Source organism: Caloenas nicobarica, chromosome 13 (assembly GCF_036013445.1).
Source record: "Caloenas nicobarica isolate bCalNic1 chromosome 13, bCalNic1.hap1, whole genome shotgun sequence".
Lineage (NCBI taxonomy): Eukaryota > Metazoa > Chordata > Aves > Columbiformes > Columbidae > Caloenas > Caloenas nicobarica.
The window spans coordinates 10,020,739-10,046,723 of record NC_088257.1 but is presented as its reverse complement, the minus strand read 5'-3'; the positions used below and the strand labels follow the sequence as shown (position 1 = coordinate 10,046,723).

Sequence of the window (25,985 nt, the reverse complement as noted above, 5' to 3'; positions counted from 1 at the left end):
TTTTGCTTTAGTTCCAGATTTGTTTCTGAGTAACTGTAAAGAAAACATTTTGCACGACTTCAAGACTTTGGGCCTGATGTTATTCAAGCTTTTTTTTGTGTATGGGTCGTCCAAGACCACTTAAACAATGCTGGTTCTAGTTTATCTCTTTCATCACATTCTCGACAGACAGTTGGAGAGGATGCATTTATATATTTACAATGCTTGATTCACACTGTTTATATACAAATGGACAAGACCTTGTATGTACAAAGAAACAAAGAAGAATTTTTAGTATGTTAATCCTATATGACCACCACAATACTACCACAGATACGTGGGGACTAAGGATGCAGCACAGGAGCGTTCTCTCAGCAGAACACAGTCTGGGTTCACCACAGCCCATCACAGAGCAAGAACAGACTGTGCCCTGCCTGCCACAAAACAAGACAAGAGGATCACGGTCATTTCTGAACTCACAGGTCTGTGGTTGCAATTAAAAGCCTGTAACTTCAGCTTGTTAAAAAAAAAAACAGGAGGGGGAAGGAAAACATTCCAATCCTAATCACAAACTGAGGGAAGAAAAACACCTAGTTGAAATCTCTGAAGAACAAACCCTGAACCTTCAGGAGTCAGCCCCCTTAACACACGCTTTGAGATGAGATCATACATGGCCACAAATGTGTAGGTATAAAATGGCAGCTTACATCTTCGAAAACAATGACGATTTTTTTATTTTTTTTTTTTTAATAATAAAAAGCCAGGTTTGTAAAGGTGCTCAAAGGCCAGAAATCCCCTACTCCATTCTGGAATGTTTATGAGACATTTTGTTACTTAAGTGTAGTAGAAATAACTATTGGAGCACAGTCATCACATATGGATACTATCCTGTAGCTGCTGCAGGAAAGAGAAAACAGACTTTGTCATGTGGTGTTCTGACCAGAGGTTAATCAGAAGGGTCCATTTTGAAGGACTATGGAAGTACAAGCATTTATATTCTTATGAGTTTGTAGATTCTCAACATGTTGAATAGCCTCAGTGGTAGGCAATGCTAATTTGTCATAATGTGCAAGGAAAATGTTGGCAGATTCATAACGCATCATAAATCCAAGAAAAATCTATTAAAAGCAGCTGACATATCTCTACTCAGATGTGAAATGCGGATAATACCATTGTCCTGAAGTAATAAAATACTGTATCGATACGCATCAACAACATTAATATTTCTCAGGGAGTGTTTTCTAGGGTAGTCATTCATTAACTCATTAGAATTCTGTTGAGGACAACTGTTAATTACTAAGAGCAGTTGTCCCTTACTTCAAATGCAAATGCTCTGCAAGGGGAGTGTTCTGCCTTTGCTGTAGAAACAGAAAGAGGGAACAGTGGCTATATCCTGTGCTAGTTACAATTATAATCCAGGTATGGATCCTGGTTATTGGTAGATTAAAGGGATATCCATATAACTGAGAAATCTGGAAACTGGATATCCATGTGACTGAGAAATCGAGGTGCACCAGTTCTCTCTAGAGTTCTCCAACAAGTCCTTGACAAGCAGTTTCTGCCGGTGTCCTGTAGAGCTCCCCCCGGGCAGGGCTGCCACGGAGCCCACAGATCTCAGGGATGCACAGATGGCTGAGAAAAAAAATCTTTTCTCTCCAACTTCTAACCAATTTGTGAGCAGTTTGTTCTGATACAGAATACTGTACAGAAGTAAGCAAAAAAGAAAAAAAAAAAAAAAAAGGAATCAATTATACATATTTTTCCAGAACAAGAATTCCAAGAAAAACTTATTACAAAATTTTAAAAAGGAAAAAAACCACCATATTAAGAACCAAAAGTAAACAGTTGTAATTTTTCCTGTCAGAGCTGAAGGCTTATATCTCCCTTTCAGCTTCAGTCAGAATTCGTTTACAAAACTGTGCACACTGTATTTATTTTTATAGCATAAACACAGATGGCAGAATCAGCCTTCTATATGAACAACATGCATCAGCAATTTCACAGATGGTGTAAATTATATATCGCCATTACCAAACTTTATTACTCATATAGTAGATTTTTCTCAGATATTACATAAATTTTGATAACTAGGCACCAAAACGTTGTAAGCTTTTATAGTGATGATTTTGGCACTGATTAAACAAAGTACCCAAACAGATGCTTAACTTTAAGCACGTTCTTAAGTTCAGTGAAAGTCAGTGGCACTTCAGCAAAGCAGATGTTTAACAGAGTTGGGCTCAACTGTTCTGAAAAATAAGCATCTAATTAATTGCTTTCCTGAACTGTGCCCTTAATAATCAACATTTTCTGTGTGTGCACGTATTCGTGCACAGCCTGCTAGTACTTGTAACACGACATCACTACACCATTTCCCAGATGCTTTGGTAAAGGTGACTTAAGATGCAACGTGTGTATTTTAACTTTGGAGAATACAAATATCACGTAACCCGTAAGAGTTGTCTGGAGATGTGACAAGAACCCAAGTGTTGTACTGGAAGGATTTCAGCCGCCTGACCACAACGAAGACCTGGCAGGCAGCGAAGTCTGTGCCCGCAGAGTTTTCATCTGCAGGTTCCCGAAGCGCAGAAACTCACCTCCAGCTACGTCCAACGGCCCGTTCTTTTTCCGAAGCTCAATGACGGCTTCCACAAACTCCTTGCCGCCTTTCTTTTCCAAAGTGCTCCCTGAACAGAGAATTGTTGTTTTACTCCTCTGATCCCAGGTTTCCACAGCAAATATGTGATTAATCGTTATTTTTTTATTACATCATTCTAGAGTTTTCTGCCCAAACATTTTTTTGGGGACTGCAAAGTAAGATCTAAACCTTTTGGGACTTCAGAATTAGCTAGTCATTAAAAATAACAACAACAACAACAACAACAAGAAAAAAAAAAAAAAGACAACCCTAAGAACCCAAAAACCTCACATCCATTGCTTACATTCTCAGAATCTGATTTTAAAGCTGAAACATCTGACATGACATCCCTACCTCCTTCCTTATCACGAGCATCTGTTAGTGTGAAATGTTCCAGAAGAATGTGCTAGCTCAAGAGTGGCTGAAGGTTCATAATTCCTTCCCCTAAGATTCATTTCCCCTCTCTCTTACAAATTGTTTTAAAGAGCCATTTGCCACAATAAGAATTTGAAACTCACCTGATCTTGGTCCCTGACCCCAACAGGTGGCACCAGGAATGAAACAGTCTCGTGAGTGCAGCGGGCTGCTTTACTTGGTAACTGCCCAGCTTGTTGAGCCACCTTTAACCAAGAGGAAGAGCCTCAGAAATCAGGAGAATCTCTAAGGAACATATTCCTCCAATGAATTTCTCTATACTACAGCTAAGGAGCTGGACAAAGTCATTCTGGGAGGAGAAGAGCTGTGCAGCGTGTCAGGGCAACCAAAAGATGTTTACAAAGGCAGTCCGTCACTAAATGGTTTAGATCTTATTTTGCAGCTCTAGTTGTAAATATTAACTTAAAAAAAATGGCCCAAGAAAGCATTTTCCTAACTACATAAGCATCCCACATAATTTTGCACTGTGCATATTAATTATAAAGGTAGATAAGTAAAAAGCAGTGATATCATAAAGGCTCTGATTTGAGATATTACTTTGAAAACTGATTTCCAAAAATTCAGAACTAGGATCTCTAAAGATCTAGACATTTATTTGGTGAAATCCTCTACTTTCACTGATGAAGAAAGAAAAAACACATGTTCTGATGGAAGTGCACATACTATACGCTCAAGGAAGCAGAACTCGTCCTCCGAGATTCAGTTTACTAAATGGGGTTATAGCTCTAAGAACTAAGAGGACTGCAAGATGCTTTTGTTTTGACACCGTTGCTACATTTCTTCCAAAATAAAACTAAAAGTTGAAAGCAATGCATTTGTTTGTTCACTCAAATACTGGCTCTCTGACTGCCTCTATTCTGCTATTGACAGTCTATTGTTTTTGGAGTACAAAAGCTGAGGATAATTAAACAATGTATGCCTTTTCTTTTGCCTTTTTCATAACCAATTCACAATGGGTGTTGGCCAAAAGCTGGATTGCAAGGTCAGATTGTAATTTGCTCTTTGTGCTCAGTTGAGCTTTGGTCTAAGTTTATTCAGACAAACTCCTCACTATGAATTTTCTGAAACTCAAAGTTACCTATTCCTGTGGAACTGAGTAGAAGGCACCATCTTACCAATCTCTTAGAAAAGACAGCGATGGCTTTATTTGTAGCAGCAAATAAATAGTCTTTGGAGAGTGTGCTGGGAAGGGAGATCCAGCCCAGAATGGAGGTGCCTGGAAACGAGCTGCCAGACACCAGGTTGTACAAAAATCACTGACAGAGCAGGGATGGGAAGGGAGAGAAACAGTCTTCCATTCTAGTTCTAGTCCTGTTGTATGTATTTCTATATCATTCCTATTTATATTTGTATATATTCCAGTTATATTCCCCTCGAGTCCATAAACTCAGATCAGTCCTAAAACCCATGACATTCATAATCCTTAATTTCTCTTGTTTCAAGGGGAAACATAATTAAGCCTTGTGCAGAACCGAGGAACAGAAAAGACCTATTAAGTAGGTCATTTCTTTGCCATTGCAAAGCTGTTGTACATTTAATGGAATTTAGCCTAATTTGGTTTAATTCAATCCAGAAGGATCTCTTTTTTTCCTTCTGCTGGGAATTAATTTATAATTAAAAGCAATGAACAACCCTGTCAGTTTATTTCACTGAGCTCTCTTCTTGCAGATCCAGTACAAAGAAGAGCAAAAGTAGTGTTTGCTATGAATCAGTGAGGTTTTCTGCATTTACTCCTCAATTATGCTGTTCTGTCTGATTAATAGTGAGGGTTTATATCAAAATCATCTTTCAGACCTATGTTGTAAATTAGCTTCATCTGGGAAAGGACATACTGTATTTAACTATTTTCCACTACGTTGGCAAATTTCTTGATGGAAGTCTTGCTTCACAGCTTCAAGGTTAGTAGCTTATTTGCTCACAGGCATAAATATGTGTCACTCCCATGAGAATAAGATCATTATTATCTCATGCTTTCCAAGCAGGCATTGGTATCAGTGTTGAAAACAGCGTTAGCAGAAATTTAGGCTCTAAAAGTCTCAGGATAACCCCCGGTACATTTAAATTGTTAGGGAAAAAACCAACAAAAATAAATAATAATAATAATAATAATAATAAAAATATATTTAGATGGGTAAAAGTTAATCATTGGAAGCTAAGCATTTGTGCACTTCTATTCTTTCTTACAGCAGTCAGAGGCAACAGGAACCTACACTAAGGAATGAGCAGTGCAGCTTCGAGAGACAGTTTTCTTTGTAGGGTAGGAAAGCGCTCTAAATGGGTCTGACAGACGTTAAAAGCATATTCTTCAGATACAGGGTATTAGGGCATTTTTATTTTAATGTCTCTGCATAACATTTAGGCAGCCAATTCCAGCTGTTCCTGCCAGGCTATGCAGAGCTACATTTGCCCGCATGTTACTCAGCAAGCGGCCTGTCCAGAAAAAGCAGGTGTTGTAGAACACCCGGCTCTGCAGCAGGACACGTGCCCCTCCAAGCCAGCACTGGAACAGGACCTCAGGCCTGCAGGGACTCCGTCCACACAGCAAAGAGGTGGTTAAGGTCAGAGGCTGGGATCACGTGGCTTTTTTCTTTTAAGTGTGGTGGGTCTTCACCCTTACCAGCAACATCTGTATTCAGCCCAAATTCTGATTTGCCTTCTCAAATTACCAAGGCAGTTCAGTAAAAGTACTGCTACCCTTTTACAAAACCCTTCAAAATACTGTACACAGAGAGGGGTACTACTAAGATACTCAAGGGACACTTAAGATACTGAATTAAGATGTCTGTCATGTTTTCTACTGTGTATTCTCGCATCAGTGTAGCTTAGATGACTGACCGCCTGGAAAATGTCTGTAACGTCACTAGCCATGTGCTTCTGGGGTTTAGGACCATTGAGCACAGCTACGAAGGTAATTGGTCCATAGGTAAAACATGAACAAACTAACCAATCTCAAGAGTTCATAAAATAGAGATGGGCTAGATCAAGCATGTCAGATGTGAACATCTGAAACTTGGCATGGAGAGGGTGAATTGGAACTAGTTAGAAGTCTTAAGATGAAGACTCAAATCATATTAAAAACAGGCATTTAACATGTCAAACAAACAATGCTGTAATTCTTTTTCCTGGGTCACACACCTGCATTGAACTGTTCCTGCACTTCAAATTTTGGCGGTGCATTCTGTTGTTACTTCTGAAAAGTCTGATTTGGTGATAAAGATCAGAAATGCCAACTGAGTTTGCAATTATGCATTTCTTTTTACTATCAGTCAGGACTGCTGGAAGTGAGAAATGAATGCAAATCTGCATAGCTACAACAAGCTTGTGGCTGCTGATTGACCATGCACACACATACAAACTCCGCAGCACTGAACTTGCCATTACCTACTTCACCACCGGTGTAGATGTCAGAGTTTGTCGGGTGAACGACAGCATCACTGTCGATCGTGGCAATGTCAGCCTGTACAACTTGCAACTACAACAGGTAAACAGATGTATATCAACCACGTTGGACAGAGACCCAGCACAGGCTCTACATTTACACATGTACCAACGTCCATATTTTCCTACCTTTACATCTCCAAACCTTGCGCCAAAGGAGTATGCTGAGGTGTGTGTGCAGGTGTGTGTAGGGAAAGGGGTGTAGGGAACAGGAGGAGGAATCTTGAGTATGACATGATCAAATAAATGTTAAAATGACAAGTCAGAGCAATCACACGAGATCATTTGCAAAGTTTTAAAATCAGCTAACACCCCATTTCACTTTGCAGAAACCTAGAACAACCAGTTCCCCACAGAGCATGACACTAAAATATGGAATCTGTTTAAACAAAGAAATTCAGGATCATCAAGCCAAACAAAATAACTAGTTTCTCCATTTTGTCAGCGTCAATAAGCTGACAGGCACTAATCTTCATATGTATAGTGAGCGACTCACCATTTTGTTTTGAAAAATGACAGTCTCCTTCATATGGAGGAAACCACGTATTTGCAGGCAGGGTCGTAATGAATTTGCTTTTAAAAATTTAAATGATCGATATATTTTAAAGATAAAGCATATTTGCTAATTATGTGTTGGAATGGCTGAGACGTACAAATATACATATTTCAGAGAAAGGCTGATTTAAAAATTAGCCTTCTTAAATATTTTTCTTATTAAATTACATATGTACATTCCCATAGGAAATGCAGTAGTAGGGGAATTATGGGTTGTAATCCATTAAGGAAGTTTTAGAAAAAGACAGCAGCAGGTATAATCAAATAAGAAAGGAAGGCAGTACATAACGCATAAAAGTTAATTTTTCTTTTGCTGAAGAACAGGCTTTTGTTGAAGGATTTTTTTTTTTTTTCCCCCAATCTGGAACAAGACAAAAGCTTTAAAAGTGATATACCACCTATGATAGTATCTGCAAGTTCAGTGTTGGTATAATAATGTCAGCATTTTTTTTCAGCTGAATGTGAAAGGGACAAGGAGTAATTTAAGCCTAATGGAAACAAATTATTTAACAGAATTAAACATGAAATCAAGGTAGGAAAGATTTGAGGATAGTTCATTATTTCATTATTCCTCTTTAAAAATTGTATGCTTACTCTGAGTATCAGGAAAAAACCCCAAGACTGCAGTTAGAATGGAGAAACTGCTTATTTTGAAAACAACCTGACAAAAAAGTATTTTAGTCCTCAAAGTATCCAAATAAGAAACCCCCCAAAATAGCTAACAGTCACATATGATCATTATGGAAAAGAATTTAAATGATTTGTTTTAACTGAAATCAACTTGAAGACCAGCAATAACTGCAAGTATTCAGATTTGGTGAAAAAAAGTCTTTTGAATACAGTTCTTCAAGAAAACAGAACCTGCAAGATTTGAATTTCTGCTTTTATTAAATGTATGAAGCCCTAGAGAGTAAATTCTGGGTTCCATAACTTCCATGTGACCGTTAGTTGTGTCAACCCATGCCCCATTTACCTAGGTCATCTTTAAGGTCAATGTCAGCATTGGTAGGATTGATAATGGCCTCCACCTCGAAGCCGGCTAAATTACTGATTTCACTGTGAATAAGGTTCAGCTGAAAAGAAAAGCATGAGGTGGGAAATAACAGGACAGCTGGGAAATCACAGAGAAGCTGCAGAAAAGTGAGCTTTGCAACACAGATGGAGATAGCATCACTGCAAACATATATGCAAAATAAAAGGCAGGTCATAAATGAGGATTATTATCCAAAAAAAAAAATCAAACACAAGACTCAAACACTGTTCACACTGGGAGGATATGAATGTACCTACTAATAAGCTCTATTTTGACATTTGTTTCTCCTCACCGTATAGATGAAGCACACCCCAATAATTTCTTAAGCATCAATTACAGGAATGTGCCATGACCGTTCAGCACTGCTACTGGATAAAAGGTGCTGCTCCTCCTTCTTTATGCCAGCAAACAGAAGCCTATCTGGGAGGAAGCACACACCTGTCTCCAGGGATTCCTCCATCCTAACAAAAGGATGTTTCTTTTTCTTTTGTTATTAGTGGTCACTGTTTTCTATATCGCAGTCACTTCAGTTTTCATTTGTACAATTCTGCTGCCTTTGGGAACGGCTGGTGACATACGGTAAGCAGGCACTATTATGTACTGATTGCTTCTAGTTTTTATTTGCTTTACTTCCTTTTGTAATTTATGAAAATAGAGATTTTAACCCCACCCATTAATGCCCATTAATGCCCAATAAGGCTGAGGGGAGACCTTTTTGCTCTCTACAACTGCCTGAAAGGAGGTTGGAGCACAGAGGGTGTTGGTCTCTTCTTCTGAGTACCAAGTGATAGGATGACAGGAAATGCCCTCAAGTTGCACCAAGGGAGGTTCAGATTGGATATTAGGAAAAATTTCTTCATGGAAAGGGTTGTCGGGCATTGGAACAGGCTGCCCAGGGCAGTGGTGGAGTCACCATCCCTGGAGGGGTTTAAAAGACGCAGAGATAAGGTCTTAGGGACATGGTCTAGTGCCAGAGTTAGGCTATGGTTGGACTCAATGATCTTGAAGGTCTCTTGCAACCAAAATGATGCTATGATTAACTCCTCTCATTAGCACCCATGTATTTAAAGCATGCTTCTCAATTGCTGCCTGAATCATTACAGAAGCAGAAGGATTTCTCACGGGCATACAGTAAGGTGAAGCAGTTAGCGCAGATATCTAAAGATTAACCTCAAATCTGCACATGTTCTTTAAAGTATAAAAATAATTAATGAAATATGAGAAAGTGCAGATTTCAACTTCTAGCAATACATTTTGAGCAAGCCTTACAAACTAGTATATGAAATAAGTTGATGAAAAAAATCAGACCAGCAATGGTAACAAACTGATCCTACTGTATCATACTAGTGAGGATGTTTTTTGGAAGTACTTAGAGGGATAAAGCAACAGCACAGTTTGCTCACTACTGACAGTTCGGGTGTCTCATCATAGTACGTGACCCACGGCACAGAAACAACTCCATCATTTAAGGCAGTTTGATGAGAATGCTGAACTTGGCAAAAGTTAAAACGGCAGCTGACAGGTAGGAGAGGAAGCTCATAACCAGGGTGTGTGACGCTGCTTCGTCCTCAGCCTCAGGAGTCTGATTTCACATGTACCAAGTTTACTTCCACCAAAACTTAAAACACTTTAAAGTGCAAAACATGCACTTTCATGCATGGAAATTTGTTATCTATATCATAAATTATACTTATATCAACAGCATGCATTTAAAATGATCGTTTCAGTAGCTGATTAGGCAATATAGAAATCAACTATGAAAGAGAAAGTTCTCATTGATTTATGCAAGTCCTGAAGCCAGCCGCAGTTAAGCCAGGCTTGCTTTCTAAGCCAAAGCCTGCTGGGTTCAACCTATGAAGCATAACACCTACATTCAGGCATGGCAATGAATCTCATCAATAACTGAATTTTGCCTCTTCGTTTGTAATCCACATTCTGTAAACTTAACACTTCAAATCTTCTCCTTGTGCATGTGAGTTTATTAATAGGGAATGTGAGCCAATTCACGTAACCAATACAAGTGAATGGGTCATTTAAGGAGGCCAACATCCATATACTTAGTTTTATGAAAAAAATATTTCCATTCCATTCATGTGATTACATTAACTGACCTTCTTTCTCTTTTTAAAAGCTTGCATTTTCATATAATTTGCATATGTTGCTTGAGTAAACTATGTTCCCTCAAAACAGGATGATTTTGGCTAAAAATGAGTGTAATTCAGCCCTGGTTTAGGTACAGGTCTGTTCGGGAATTTGTAATAAAATCTAAGAAAGCTTGCTTTCCAAATAGCTTAGAATCTTTTAATACTTCACACGTGGCAAGTTATTCATACTTGAGTTTGAGTCTTGAGTTTGACTACAAGCAACTGCTGTTTAAAAAAAAAAAAGTCAAATAAAATAAAACCAAAATGTTAAAGAAACTTCATGAATTTTGAAATAAACACAACAACAAAACACATGCACACACCAAAAGACTGTTTTGTGGAGATTTTTGCATGTTCCTAAGCGTATTTTGTTCATTTCATAGGTGACTCTTTTTGATCCCTAATTCTGTGTTCTACAACTTTTTGCCTCAGATCTACTGGCTAGAGACCATTTTGGTTTCAGATCTTTAATCTATCTCTGTGCCTACTCATATATGGGATTTACATACCAGCCAGCTGATAATTAAAGTTTTAACAGCAACAAAATGCTTAAAAAGCTGCCCCTTACTGACAGCATATGTTGGCAGCTAAGTATTATTTTGCTAAATTTTGCATGTACTGTTCACTGCACTGTTAGCTATCTGATTGCCGAAAACAATTTTTTTAAAAAAAGATGTTTTCCCATAGAATTAAATTCTCCAATGAATAATTGCTTAATTTTACTACCCAATATTACGAAACATGTATTAGATGGAAGAAGTGATCCCCTAACGGGACACTTAAAAAAAAAAATAGGCACAACGTACAAATACATGTGCAAAGAATGGACATAACCTCAGGTAATATTTATGTTACACGTGAGTTAGATAAAGTGCAGATGGCACTTAGGAGGTCCATGAATATTTTCTGAACCAAACCTTGCATTTCTTGTTTCAGACAAAATTACCTTTGAAACCTTGTAACTTTTTCTGGTATGAGTTTCATACAGAAAACTGAGGATGCTTGTTGCAGACAACAAGCTGAGTTCGCTCTGAAAGTCTAAATCCTAACGCCACTTCAAAGGCAGAGTTGTAAGACCTCAAGGCCATCTACTCCATAATTGTCTCAGGAAAAACAACGTGCAGAATACCATGTTTTCTTTGGGATGTCACTTGTGGGATGTGCAATTATTTACATTGTTTAAGAGTTAATTAGAGTAGCACTAACACATTTCCACAGGAATAACTGAAGGGTTCTTTGCCGTTTCCTGACCTCTGAGAATTTCTAGCTGACTGTCAGCAGTTACTTGAAGATTAAATGCAATAACAGTATTTTTTAAAAACTGAACAATACCCAGATTTGCAACATTCTCATTTGCGTCTTCAGTAGATAAATCTGAGGATATGAGAAGGATGAAAAGCTGTTCTTGCAAATAAAGCCCTTCCCTTTCCCTTCTGCAAACATGGAGCCAAGAAAAAAATTCTCCCATTAAATACTCATAAGTGACGTGATACTGAGAACAGGATTTATTTTCTTCCTTCTCTGCATCTAGTAAATTATTTCCTGTTCTAGCAGATAGCGGTTTTGCAGACCAAAGAGACATCATGTAAAGGTGTTCAAGGATGTCACGGAAGGTTTGAAAGATAGCAGTTGTTTGGGTTTTTCCGCTTCAGGTTTTTGTGTTTGCACAGTGGTTTATTAAGAACACACAGAGCATGAAATTATACTGAAAATCCGTATGTACAAATTCAAGAAAAATCAAATAACTGTGATTAATACAAATATTTTTGCTTTTCAAATGGAAAAGCTCAAAATGTTTTTACATATTAAGTTTTCCTTCCATCCATGTGAAGAGTGTAACTGTATCTCCATTTTGCAAATGGGGAAGGCAACAGAGAAAGAAAAGGTCATTTACAGTATCTCTGAATCCACCAAAATCAGAAGGCAGGAGTCATGGTTTCCAGGCCTCCAGCTAAACCACCTAAACTCCCCGTCCTCCCTGCCCAAGAGACTTTTCCTTCCCTGAAAATGCTGTTTAAGGACAGTGAGGATGTGCTGAACAGCAGATGGGTCCTGCTGCAAACAGGCAAACACCTTCTGCCCTCACAGGCTTTGGAAAAAAATCAACATGCACGAATCTAAGGAATCGAACTGCAACACTACTGTGCAGAATCACTGTTGAAGAAAATTCTTAGTTCTTTATGTTTATGAATACCGCATGGCACTAATTTAAGACAACTATAACAAAGCAGATTTTTTTCTGTTAAGTATCATACTTAGATAAATACTTTAAAACCAATATTATCTTTTTAAACAGCAATTGCATGTAGAAATGGCTCAGCAGAAGCATTTAGCCACTTCAAAGCTACTAGTGTTTTTATAGATAATTGTTATATTTAATTTTTAAATTTCCAAAATAAATAGCAATTATTTGAGACTTCCATGTGTCACTTAAATAATTAACAACCACTGCTATCAATGCGACTGCAGCCTGCTAAACCTGCACGGAGCAGCAGACACCCAGGAGCCTCTTGGCCCATGCAAAACACACCTCACATGTAGGAGAGAGCAAGGCTCCAACTCCCACCGATCCCAAGATTGAAAGATTTATCTTTGCCTTTTTATTCCAAGAAACTAAACATTATTTTGATAATTTTGAAAATGCATGTTTTGAAAATATTTCTAGGAATAGACCAGCATAATAGGGGGTTTTTTGTTGTTGTTTTTATGCTAAGTATAATCTCTTTGATCGCTACAGCACGAAGGTTTTTTTGTATTTTATGCTTTCCACATTTTCAGTCTTAACGAGAAAGAATTTAGGTTGGTCTAAATGTGCTATTTTGGGGGTAAATCAGAACAAAGACATTAATATATTATTTATCAGCTCAAACAAGGTAAGAATTTCAAGTCACAAATAATAGGATATGGAAAACTCCTATATTCGTTAGACATAGCCTACTTTGCTTAGATTTTTACACTAACCATTTACTGCCTCTGAAGACAGTTTCTCACAGGGAATCAAAAGCAAAATATAACCTGTGCTAGAGACATCTCAACAGCACCTATGCATTCTCTGCACCTCAGTAATCAATCCATTTCAATTGGAGTGTTCCCTCACAGGAGACAAATGGGTTTTCATTTTTCTTTTAATTATGTGTACTGTGTTACAACTAAAGGCTGACACCTGGCCCCTCTCATGCACTAAATGACCACGACCCAGCACGGGGACAAACATGTCATATATCAGTAATAATCAGTCAGGGGCTGCACTCCAAGCAAATGAGAAAGCCAGAAAGTCCATTTCCCAGTACAAGGTACTCACTGGAAAGCTCTACAACAGACTCTGGCTTTGCTCACCACAGCTTAAAGCAGTCCTGGAGTTCACGATTCTCTTCCACTAAGCCCAAGATCAAAGCCCTGTTTATTTGCTGGGTCAGTCTTGCTGGAACGCAATGCCAGGTCTTACTACAGGTTTCTTGTAGTAACTAAAAAGGGGCTCAAGATCAGGTCCAGAAGGCTGATGTTACTTGCTTTCTTGAAATGGTTTATAAATTTTGGGTTCTAATTTAGTCATTCAAATGTTTTAAAAAAATACATTCAAAACGACCCCCCTTAGTAGTAGTCAAATAACAAAAAAACCCTACCAAATGAGCAATCTAACCCTAGCTGTAAAATTAAAGGTGGAAAATCACATATCTTGCAAAAAATAATGTTACTCTCGTGCAAACAAACTGTGGAAGGATAAATGGAGAACCACCTCAGTATGACATAAAAATGAATCAGAGGAGACACATCCCACAATGGACAATGGCTCATCTTTTATGACTTACAACACAATGATCTGATTACTGAATGATGGAAGAAAGATGCAGTTTTACTTAACAAAATTTTGTATCACGAACTAAAGGCAGGTTTCAAGATAAAAGACCGAATTAATTTAATGAATTGTCTCTTTAAATGGATCCTCTCTTTAATCAGATATGTATTTGTATTAAACCACCCCATGTCCCAAAGCATATTCACAGGGAAAAAAGGATTGTTGACTTCTAGCTTTTCATAAAAGCATCATTCATTATTACACAGCATTAACTTTTGTAAATAACAAAGCAGAACAAAGCATAAAACCATTATTACGAGCAAATGTCTAAAATAGTTTTTGATAAAAACCTGTAAATCATTTACATCAGCAGTGAAATGGGCTGCCCATTGGAAAAAAGACATTTTAGTCTTAGAATAATGTCATCTTTGGCAGAAGCTGAGCTGTAACAATTATGCCTTTTATGAATAAAGTGAGATAGATTACAAGCACACAGGCTTTCCTTCTCTTTAAGTATTTAATTATGTAGCCATATGAAGTCTCATTTATACATTTTTAAAATGTTCCAAAAGTGGTTTCAGAGAATTTCTTTGTTCAAAAACTAATATGATACATCTCCTCAAGTGCTCAGTGGGGAAATGTCCATTGTACCTAGATGTTCTGGGGAAAGTGGGGTGGTGGGAGGGGGTATTCCCTAAGTAGCGCTGAAAAATAGGTATCCATTTATAAAAACGCAGGAGCATACCTTCTGGCCCAGAAACAGACTTTTGGTGGACAGGACTGTGAAACCATCTGCAGGAGTTCCCTCTGTTGTGCTGTCAGCACTGGCTGATTTGCTCACTTCTCCCTGCTTCTTCTTCCAAAAATACAGTTAATTAGTTAACTCAAGACCGAGAGAAAAACGCCATTTAACAACACTAAGATATATGACATGCCATAAATGCTTACCAGGCAATAAAATGCCAGTACAAACACTGGGGTTTGGATTTTATCCTTCAGTCTAACTAAGGTGACTGATTTCAGCTGAAGGAACCAATAGGAAAAATGACCTCAACGTCTGCACATCTACATAAGCCTTTTCTTGCCTAGGACAGTGCACAATTCAGATGACAGTTCTCTTAAACGTTGCAGGAAAACATGTAAACACCCCCAGACTTTTAACAGCTTTCTAATGGCTTTTGTGGAAAAAGATGATGTATCTATTTATACATGTGGGCGGACATTAATTTTAAGGTAAAAACTGACTTGTTAGAGGGCAAACTTTCTCTCTCTGTGAAGAGCGGTGCTCCCAGATTTCAGAAACTGATTTTTAGAAATACTGCTTTGAATTCTGGCCATCCTTAGAGCCAGCGTCAGAAGAATACATCTACCTTCTACCTGCCTAGTACTAGAAAATGGGCTGAACGATTTTCTCTGTCGTGTTTAACATGATCACCTTCATCGCCAGTAAAACTGTAGGGGGAGAGGAAGCTCCTCTCAACCACTATTCCTTTTTCCAACTGTATTACTGAAATAAAATGACAGATTTCAAGAATGAATAGATTTACTGAATAAAAATGAGAACTAGGAACATGTTGAAAAGGATGTTTCATGAAGACAGTGAATTGACTGCTGCGTTTATAAACTCAGTTTGTGACAAAAATCATTTTATATTTTCCATAAAATTACTACTTATGATTTAATATAAATATTTGGTGCCTCAGCAATACATATGCTGAAGCTAAAAAGCACACCTGGAATATTAAGCAAGCCACTGTTCTCCTAGTCTCCTTTTCCAAAGTATATAAACTAAATCTGTGGCTCAGCAACTAAAATGACTTTGATGCAAGGGTATATTGGTGCTTGTAGAAGCTGTAACCATGCTTTACTTTACACAAATGTTTTGAAAGTTAGATTTTCATGGGTCCAATTTCAATTTCCCAGGAGTTTACTGTTAGTCAAATACCAATAGTAAGCAGACAATACAGTTTATTGTGTGGAAGAAAAACAGAGCCCCACAACAGACTTCCTGCTTTTGTAATCAAGTAGGGGGAAAAAAATCCAGATTTAGGTAAATTATTAGTGCATGTTTATTAGAGGTACTGCACTTGAAATGTCAGCTATTAGGTGCTCTAAAAGACAAAACTAAATTCAACAGTTCAAAAAACAAAAAAGTGAAACAATCAGAAGGGTGACCAAGTAAACAATAACAGAGACATACATGATGAATACAGAAGCTTTGTTTGACAGGAAAGGCAACTTTTCACATGCACTGTCCATTTCACATGCAATTCATGTTATTTTTTTCTGTAATTTCATAGCTTACTGCTTGACTGTAGTTGTTCTGCAAAAAAAATCCTTGGCTAAACACATACACATTAGAAAGATTCCCTACTCCTACAAACTGAAACTAAAAGAACGAGTAAACGAATGTTCACTTCAGCTTAAAAAAAAAGTTATTCTTAGTTTCCTAATACAAGAAAAAACATGTTCTGGTCCTCTTGTTCTTCCCCTCACCTCCACACTTCATTTCAAGTTTAATTAATTGCTAGGAATTAAAACCAAAACAAAATACAAGTCTAAACATGGAGGATTCTCATCTATAACATATTAAAAACAGAGGGGGACATTTGTGGGTCTTAGCTTAGCCAAAGCAATTTTGTGTAGCCATAACACAGTTTCTCTGACATTGCAAGAGACTCAGCTACCTGCTCTAGCAGAAATGCACCCTACTGAAATATTTCACCCTCTTTGGATTTCATCAAGTCAACTAAGAGGAATCTTTTACTAAGTTGGAACAAACCAAATTAAAAAACAAACAAACGACACCACCACAACAAAAAACCAAACAAATAAACCAAAACACACACACACACAAAACCCAAACCAAAACAAACAAACCCAACACCAAACAGAAAAACATGACACTTGAAAACAAGGATCTGACCTGCTGGTGGCTAAGGACATAATAACACAAGAGACTTGAGCTGTTGTTTTTTGCCGATATTTACAATTGCAAAATGTTGCTTTAGTGTGACATTGCTTTTGAAAAAAATACCCAGATTCCCTGTTTCTGGCAGACACATCTCAACACACAAACAAAGTCCCAGCGAGTTTACTCTGCCCAGCCCAATGCAGGCACCAGAGCGAAGCTAGTCCTGCAGTTGCTACGCAAGGTCTTGCTTGCTCACCAGGGCGGCACGACCAGTACAGCCCCCATACACTCGCTTCTTCTGCCTCTTGGTGACTCCAGCCTGTGCCCACCTAACACCTGTTTTGTACAAAGAACAGAGTATTTCCAGCTTGCCTGCCTGTCCTGCGGACCTGACAGTTTTCAGCCTTCCACCCGTGCTGGGCAGAGGGCAGCCCTCCTTCAGCATTTCCTTACACTGCTCCTGAAATCCCTGTTGGCAACAACACACGGAACGGAAAGTCAACCCTGTGTGATGCTCCCCACAGCTAACAGGCAAGCTCGTTGGGTTTACAACAAACAGGTGACTCTACCTTGGATTTCCTCGCTCCTTTCTTGCCACCTGTTTTCTTTGATACAGTTTTTTTCTGTGATGGAGACTTGGCCTTCTTTGCTGGAGGTGGAGTGATGATGGCTTCCAGTTTTCCTTTTGATCCCCGCTTCTTTGCCAACAGCTCTGGGTGAATATTGGGTAACACTCCACCACTGGCTATGGTGACCCCTTTCAATAGCTAATAAAAAAAAGTTGTAGATAACAATTTTCAGCATTCACTCACCAATAAATAGAAAACGGCAGTTACTACAAACTTTGTATATTTTAACTGGTTCTTGTGTTTTTCGCAACACATTATCCTTGAAGAAGAGAGCCATGAAATGTATGAAATGCAGCTGATCATGTACTAAATTTTAACTATAAAGGGAACAGGTATTCTCGCACATATACTTGTTAGTGTCAGTACCTCTTGGGCTCACACCAGATGAGTTTCTGTGAGGCCATGCAATCCAGACCATTACTCAGCTCAGAACAGCCCCAGGCCCAGACATGAGGGTTCTGCAGGGCGGTCTGCAGCAGGGACGGGATCCAAAGTCCAAGGGATGGGACTGCAATGGGTACCACGCTGTGGAGAACCCAATATCTGTCCCAATTGCTGAATCTTCTTGAAAGTGGATTTTTAAAACAGATTTTTTTTAATGAGAAAAAGAAACTTCAAATGGAGGGTAACATTTATACAAATCTCTATACCTGGAAGTCTTTCTCCAAAAAAATCTTTATGTAGTTGAAGAAAAGCAGATCAATATTCAAAAGTGTGCAGTTCATTCAAGCCTTTAAAAGCAGAGGTGAAATATATCATGTTCTGTATTTAAAACCACTTTAACCCATTTTTTTATACACCTAACCGGGACTAATTCACTATTCAGGAGGATACAAAAGGTGACATCGAAGTCCCTCAGGTACTCCCACCTTCTGATTCGTGTTTACTGCTCCCCAGCCACAACTCAGTGAGGCTCCAAGCTTACAAAGGGATGATGAATGGAAAGTATCAAATTTCAGACAAAGTCAGGAGGAGGTTGGTTTGGGGATATTATTTCCTTCTTTCCTGCTCCATCACGATATGTAGGTTTGGAAAAAATATCTTTTCAGACGTGTTTTTACAACACCTCACACAAAGGGACATTAATCCTAGCCAGTGTCCCTGGCTGACACCACAGCACTGTAATAATAATGCCCAAATTTTTTTTTGGCTGAGTTACAGGCATCTTGAAATCTGCAAAGGACACAGACTTGCAAGAGTTCCAGAGCTCTTAATTCTGTGGTCACAACTGACAGACTTCAATGGGAACACGATAGGTCCCACAGAGTCCTAAGCTGCATAAGGGGGAAAACAAAAACAAACAAGCATCTACCAGATTTTCTCCATGTCTCTGTAGAGTCTATGAAAATGTCCTGCTCTAACAGAAGTGGATGTAATAGCGAGAACATCTCCATTGCATTTTTACACATTTTAAGAGTCCTGAAATACATAATTAAGCTGAGTGCTGCAGTTTGTTACACAGGCAGTGTGCTAGTGAGTGAATGAGCTGCTTCCTGGTGGGCTACTCAATAAGCAGAGGTCTTGAGTTACAATTCAGCTATATGGAAAGACAATTTTAAAAGCCCTAAAGGAAATCCTGGCCCTCACACAGTGGAGTTTTTTCTTACCTGATTTAATTCTTCATCATTTGCTACAGCCAATAGGATGTGTCTAGGAGTGACTCGACCCTTCTTGTTGTCCCTTGCTGCATTTCCGGCCAATTCAAGAATTTCCGCTGGGGAAAAAGTAAGTCCCTTTTAATTACATTGTGATCATTAAGAAAAATGAATGTGTTATTTAGCATCCATGCAAATATCTGAATTATATCATGTTATTCCTAACTACTGTAGGATACCCTCAATAGACATCTAACCTTAATATTATAATTTCATTTTATATATCTAATCACCGATGGGCGAGTGCACACTTGAAGTCCTGTAGTCTAAACTAGATTCACTTTTTTGTCCTTTTAAAACAGTCCCTCTAGATTCTTGACTTTTCAGTGTTCTTGTTAGGGCTACTGTGTTTATCTCCTCGGATCCCTCTCCTATCAGGTGACAGAGTACTAGATGTACAAATACTACAGGTTTTTTTCCCAAACCTGTCATAAATATGAGTTCTGGCTTGCATTGATTCTATTTTTTTGTTAGTGGAAAATACATTATCTCAGTTTGTAATTTTTAACATTATGGAAACATGTTAGCACACATCCAAGTTAGGACACTAAAACTACAAACTCCACTGCTACACTGACTTAATGATTTTTTTTCCTCTATCTGAGAAGTTTCTGTCCAGAAAAAGTAATTGATGAATCATGTTTGTTTGCTCCCAGTAAATTATCTCCTTAAAAGAAATTTCCAGTCCTGACAAAACACATTTAGCAGCTGTGCATAAAATGACTTTTATTGGAATCAGGAAAGATTAACTTGCTCCCCTGCAAAGATCTATGAAGTGAAAGGCTACAGCATTACCTGCTAACTCATCTGTCTTCAACTCGACAAGCCTTAGGCAGAGAATGCAATTAATTACAAGAAAGTCTGGGGAACAATTTTTAAAAATGACATGTTTATCTGACTTCACAATAATGTGCTATTGCTGTCTCCATTACACATAACCTTTCATCTCCCTCTGTACAGACTGTGTTTCACTATTGCTTTTGGTAAATTTCCTTTTGCAAATCTGGTAACGTTTGGAGAAAAAAGAAAATGAAAGTGTCTTTTTTACATCTATTACACACTATTATATTAAAATTTAACATTGAATAGGGTATGAGATGATTGATTTCGCATTTAACAACTGGCTATACCATGAAAGCTCTCCTATAAGCTTGCTTTAGAGGTAAATAGAACTGAATTAAGACATTAATCTGGAAATGAAAAAGACTAAAATCAAAGCCCACATGACCACATGCCTTTACCATAACACATAGTAAATCTTAGGTAATAGTACATAGCACAGACTATGGCTTTTCATTAGGCTGAATTTAGCATGATTCCCCAATTATTTTTCATTGGAAGTTCCATAATAACCTAGTTATGACACCTACTGGAAAACTTACAGCTGCTTCTGGATGTTCTACAGCTAAACTTCATGAAGGATTTTGGTAGGCTTTCACTCTTTTTGCATTCTTCAAAGTGCACAATTAACTTTATTATACAAGATAGAATATTAAGTCTAAGCCCCCAAAAGTAACTCAGCATTTCACGCTGACAACAATTGCTTTAATTTATTTTTCAAGCAGGATTAGTGGGGTAAGGTCAACCTGACTATACCTTCCACACCTCCAAAGAACTGAATTAACCTGGCATAATCCTTTTCATGTACTTCTCAAAAGCCACAGCTCACACAGGGGAGCTTTAGCTTGCATTCAGCACTGCATACAGCCGCCTGTCGTGACAGAAGACATGTTACCACCTTCCAATGGAGAAGCTGTGCTCTCGGTTACACCCCACGCATCCCCACTGACCTCAGCGAGATTCTGTGTCACTGTAATAACTCCAGCATCTCCACCTCTCTAGATCAGTAATTGTCTTGGCTGTATCTCAGACTTTAACACTGGCTAAAAAGCACGGGAAGGATCTGCCACAAACAGCACACAACTTTTTGGTTTGCCTCTGCTTCCCCCACCTCTGCTTCTTTACTGTATCAGGCACCACGAAACAGTCGGTCCGTGTTATTCTCTGCAACCGATCAGCATAACTATGCAGACAGGTCGTTTTGTAACTAAAGAGTCTAAGAAAGTGTTATGCCTGTAAAGCGCAGAGGAATGTTTTATTTGTTCCTCATAAAACTAAAATGTCTGCCTCGTACAGTGGAGAACTGTTCTTGTAAGTGCTAAGCCCTCTTCCTTGGACAGGAAACTCATTTTGAAATTACAGTTTTCTAATGGTCCTTTAGGGAAGTTGAGGTACCCCGCTTCCTTTGCTGGAACAGAACGCTTTGCACTGGTGTTGGGGACCACAAAAGAGGAGCTTGGGGAGAGGGAGAGAGGAGAGCATGGAGAGAGGAATTTTTCTTCTGGCCTTCTCAGCTCTCCAATAATAACCAAGCATTGCTCATGCACGCAGAGAGACCCGCAGCACAGAGAACAGCCAAACACAGCTATGCACGCAAGTCCGGTCAAAGGGGGACTCTCCCCTATTTAAAAACAGAAAATCAGGACGTATTCAAGCTGAAGCCAATATAGGCAACTTTTTTTTTTTTTTTTTTTTTTTTTTTTTTGTGATTTAGCACTGACAGAGACAAACCCAATCCAAGCCCAACAAATGGTAGAAATGAAGACTTTCTGGATCTGGATGGGATCTTGTCTGGATTTTGCTTGCAGCCAGCTTTACTTTCACATCTGTTTTATGCTACTTCATGCTAAAGATTGAAATGGTGTTTCATCTGTGTTTTGAACCAATTTTAAATTAGATTAAAATCTGGCACTCTCTGTAAGGGAACTGACTCAAATCTCCAAAATAATCATTCTGGATTTAGATGTGGGTCTGCAAAGAGTGGTAGGTGGGAAAAGGTATTTAAAAATCGAGATTGGATCTGAATTCTTAGGTCAGACTTGTGTTTGGAAATGCCATTCTAACAGGCTCAAAGATTCGAGTCATTGAAGAGTTCTGTTTATTAAAAGTGACCTTCCAACAGTGGGAAAAAATAGACATTCAAAAATCAACTTCTGCAACTGAACAGGGTCAAGAGAGAAAGCTTTGGTTGTCAGTGTTGAGGCAAAAGCAAGTGTTAGGAGCATCCATGACATCAGGATTTACTCAGCTGGTATTTACCCAGCCAGAAGACCAAAACAAGACCATTTTACAAAAATGAGGCCTCACAAAAAGGATGCAAGTTGCATAATGTCTATTCCATTCCTTTCATTTATTTACTCAAGGCATTTCCCCCCAGAGAATAATTACACCCCCACCACTCATGCAAAAGGCAACTGTGAAACACACTTTACAGAAGCACTGAACACTAACTTTTTTTTTTAATGAGGAAAATATACAAATTATTCAATATTATAACCTTTTGAAGGTGTAACTCTTCAACTGCTACATATTGAAATCTTTGCTTAATATGAAGAGATACTCTTTGTATTTACACAAATGGCTTTTTATGTGCTTTTAAATAATTTCCAAAAAAAAGCAAAACAAGATGTATTGCTTTAACTGCAGATATAAAACAATCTAGTGAAGAAACTGAGAGAAGTATATAATTAGGAAAGAAAAAACTATGTAGGAATGCCATGGCAGCATGTGATATATTCAAGTATGGACAGCTTTTATGTACCAAGAAAAGCAATGGATGCCTTAGGAGTTTGACTATAATATGAAAACATCAACTTTATTTCAAAGACCTAGTTTTGATCAATATTTTTCTTTTCACTCATCTTTAAAGTAAATAGTTAAGGGGGGGAAGAGAAAGTCTCAGAAATTAATACATTTTCTCTTAAAAATTAACTTATTTAAATTCTATTAAATTATTAATATAATTCATTTAATAGAACTATGATTCTATGAAATGTAGTTCTCATTTATATCAACTGAAAAGATTCTCTGCAATGTTTAGAACTAGGCAAATGGTATGGGCAGTGAAAACTGGTCTAAGCCTGTTCTCAGCACTTGAACTGAAACTATTTTTTCTCTGAGGTTTTGAAAAGTTCAGTTAAATATTTTTAAAGGAGAAAAAAAAAACCCAGGTTGTATATCTTTGTACTTAAGCCTAACGTAAGACCACAGGAAAAGCTGTTTTCAAGGCATTTCCTAATCAAAGACAACCAAAAAGTTTTAGAATTCTCCACAAAAACCTCATCCTGAAGCAAGTTTTCAGATCGAGTTCCTCATCCTCTACTCACAGAGACTCTATAATCTCTGGTTATCTCTCGGCCATCCTACTAAGTTCCTAATTTCCTTATCTGCACTTCCCTGTTTCACAGTGGTACTGCTCTGCCTTAAATACCGTTGCTTTGGCATTTCACAACACTTGCAAATTTTGGAACAAGAACACAGCACAAGGTTAAAATGAAACAAATTGCAATTAGACCAAGCCAAAGCAGGCACAGTAGCAACTGCAGACCTGGATGGAAACAAAAGCAAATGCATTCTTCTCCACTCCTGGAGAATGCTCTGGTTCATTTATCCTAATTTTCAAACAAAATATTACTGGGCATTACTGACTAAAACTGCTGTAAAGCTTAAATGACAAGGCCTTTAGCTTATCATGCATTCTGAGCTATAATACTTTCTAAATGTAAATCATCAACCTGGTCCAAGTTCATCCCCCATTTTTTTTTTTCTTTTTTTTTTGTTTACATCTCAAGCTAAAACACTGCTGTTGCATTGAATCCCTTTGTCCACCTTCCCTTCAGGGAGATGAAATCATAGCTTTGAAAATTAAATTCTTAACAACTAACAGGTGATATGCTGACACAAGGCCAGTTTCTGAACACGCAAATTCCAACAGGAACAAGCCAGAGGTTTCTAAAAAATCTTGAAGCCTCTGCTCAAAAGAAAATTGAGAACAATATCCAGAAATTAAAGAAAAACGAATGTTGATACAATTCCACTGAGAAAAATCTGTATTTCCTACAAAGCCAACTACATGACAAGGAGTCTGTTTATTGTATTTTAAATTAATCATCCTTCCATCAGCACTTTATTGACTTCAGAATCATTTTACATGATTCTGGAAGGTTTTAACCCAATCAACCCCAATCAACTAAGACTGTTAAGAGTTTCCTGCATTCTTCTCTCCGTGTATTCCACCCAATCTCCCTGGAATCTGCAGTTGTGAGAGTGAAGGTAGAATCATTTAACACCACTTTCCCTCTTATGCATTCCAATAAAACAGTTCTCAGCCTTGGTTCAAAGTCATGGAAATTTGATGCAGTGAAAATCAATTCAAGAAAAGTTACTGCTTTGAACAAGCCTTAATGAAACCTCAACTCTCTACAGAGCAATCATTCTCTTAAGATATGATAAAAAAACCTCAAACCACTCAGTCTTTAGTGTCTGAGCTGTATCAAAACTGGGCCCCTTAAAGGAGATACTGTTCACTTTGCCAAGTTATTATAAGTTTTGCATTTCTGTGAGGCAGATGACAGACTGCTGTTTACATAAAACTCAAGTTGAGGCCACAAAAGCCACCTCCACTTAGAGCCTTCTGATCTGTCTCACACTTCTTTTCAGCTCTTCTTGACACTTTAATACCACTTCCCTCCCTTTTTTTTTGGTAAGAGATCCAACATTATTTAACTTCCTAATTTTTAAAATGTCGTGGTTTACTATCAATCTGTAAAAGGTATGTAAGTTTACTTTTCAGGGAAACCTGAAAGTGAATTTAAGCTCAAATGTTATTTATTACAACAGTCACATCCCAGATACTAATTTAAAAAGCAATAGCCTCCGCTGATTTGAAGAATCCTGATCCAACTCAAATTAACCTTTTTTCTTTTTTCACAGTGGAGCTTCCTCTACCTAGCAGTTTACACTTTGCCATTCCTCCTAACAGTTTACATGTTTTAGAAATGCACTCAAACATGATTAATATCACCGCTGCCAGACGTTACTCAATCAAGTGCAGCATGTATGCTTTGGCCGGGCTGTTATGGTCTGCAGGAGACTGCTCATGTCTTAACACCTGGTCCTAACTTAGTTTCTGGCCTTTGCAGCCACACGTTAGAAATTTGTATTTCCAAACGTTATAGAAGTGGCAGGTGCCAATCATCTACTGAAACTCAGTGAACATTAATCGCATTATTAACAAAAGAAAGAGACAATAGGAGTTCATATTGAAACTTTGGATTTTACTGAAGCGGCTCCAAAGCCTGGGCTTCAAAGAGGAAATGGAAATATGTGTCAAGGGTGTGCGTACTCCTGCCCCTACAAAGAGAAGCAAGGCGTACAAGTCACCATCAAAAACTTTACTAAACAATGACCAAAGGTAATGTAAACCATATATGCTCTGCTCTCATTTTTGTAGTGTACCCATTTCAATGATCTGGCAGATGGCGATAATGGTTCTATTAGATACTGCCTCTGACAGTGAGGAAAGTGGGATTCAATATTTGTTACTGAAAATATTATGACATTAAATTGCTGTTGTCTCAAAGCCTTTTCCCAACATCAAGTCTTTTTGTATTAAGGTAAAAATTGAAGCCATAATAAATACAAGTATCTGTAGACAAATACTTTTTTTTTTTTTTAAACCTATGTCTGGAGAACAAAGCATGTAAAAAATTCTATTACTTTGAGTGTTCTGTGGTAGGTGAGCATATGGATTAGCTATAACTCCACTGGAGCAAAAAAATACATCTAGCCCGATATCCTGTCCCCAGCCAGTGCCCAAGAGCAGATGCTCAGGAAGATTAAAAGAACAGGCAAAATTAAAACGCTATTTTTTTCCAGAACATTCCCTCTGATTCCAGCCACGTGCAGCTTAGTGGTTTCCCAACTTAGAACT

General features: G+C 38.1%; 1 protein-coding gene across 4 annotated transcripts in view; it reads right to left on the bottom strand.

Moving 5' to 3' along the window:
- The window catches only part of LOC135993877 (core histone macro-H2A.1), a 47,160-nt gene that overhangs the window by 5,983 nt on the left and 15,192 nt on the right, over positions 1–25,985 (bottom strand). Inside the window, exons 3-7 of one of the 4 annotated variants that reach the window (XM_065644035.1) lie at positions 19,166–19,272; positions 17,499–17,696; positions 14,761–14,871; positions 8,016–8,115; positions 2,574–2,663 (exon numbers count right to left, since the gene is read on the bottom strand). In XM_065644035.1, coding sequence (XP_065500107.1) covers positions 2,574–2,663; positions 8,016–8,115; positions 14,761–14,871; positions 17,499–17,696; positions 19,166–19,272 — 606 coding nt within the window. Of the gene's footprint in view, positions 1–2,573; positions 2,664–6,430; positions 6,522–8,015; positions 8,116–14,760; positions 14,872–17,498; positions 17,697–19,165; positions 19,273–25,985 lie in introns of all 4 variants that reach the window. The other 3 variants (XM_065644037.1, XM_065644036.1, XM_065644039.1) reach the window with 3 other exon arrangements.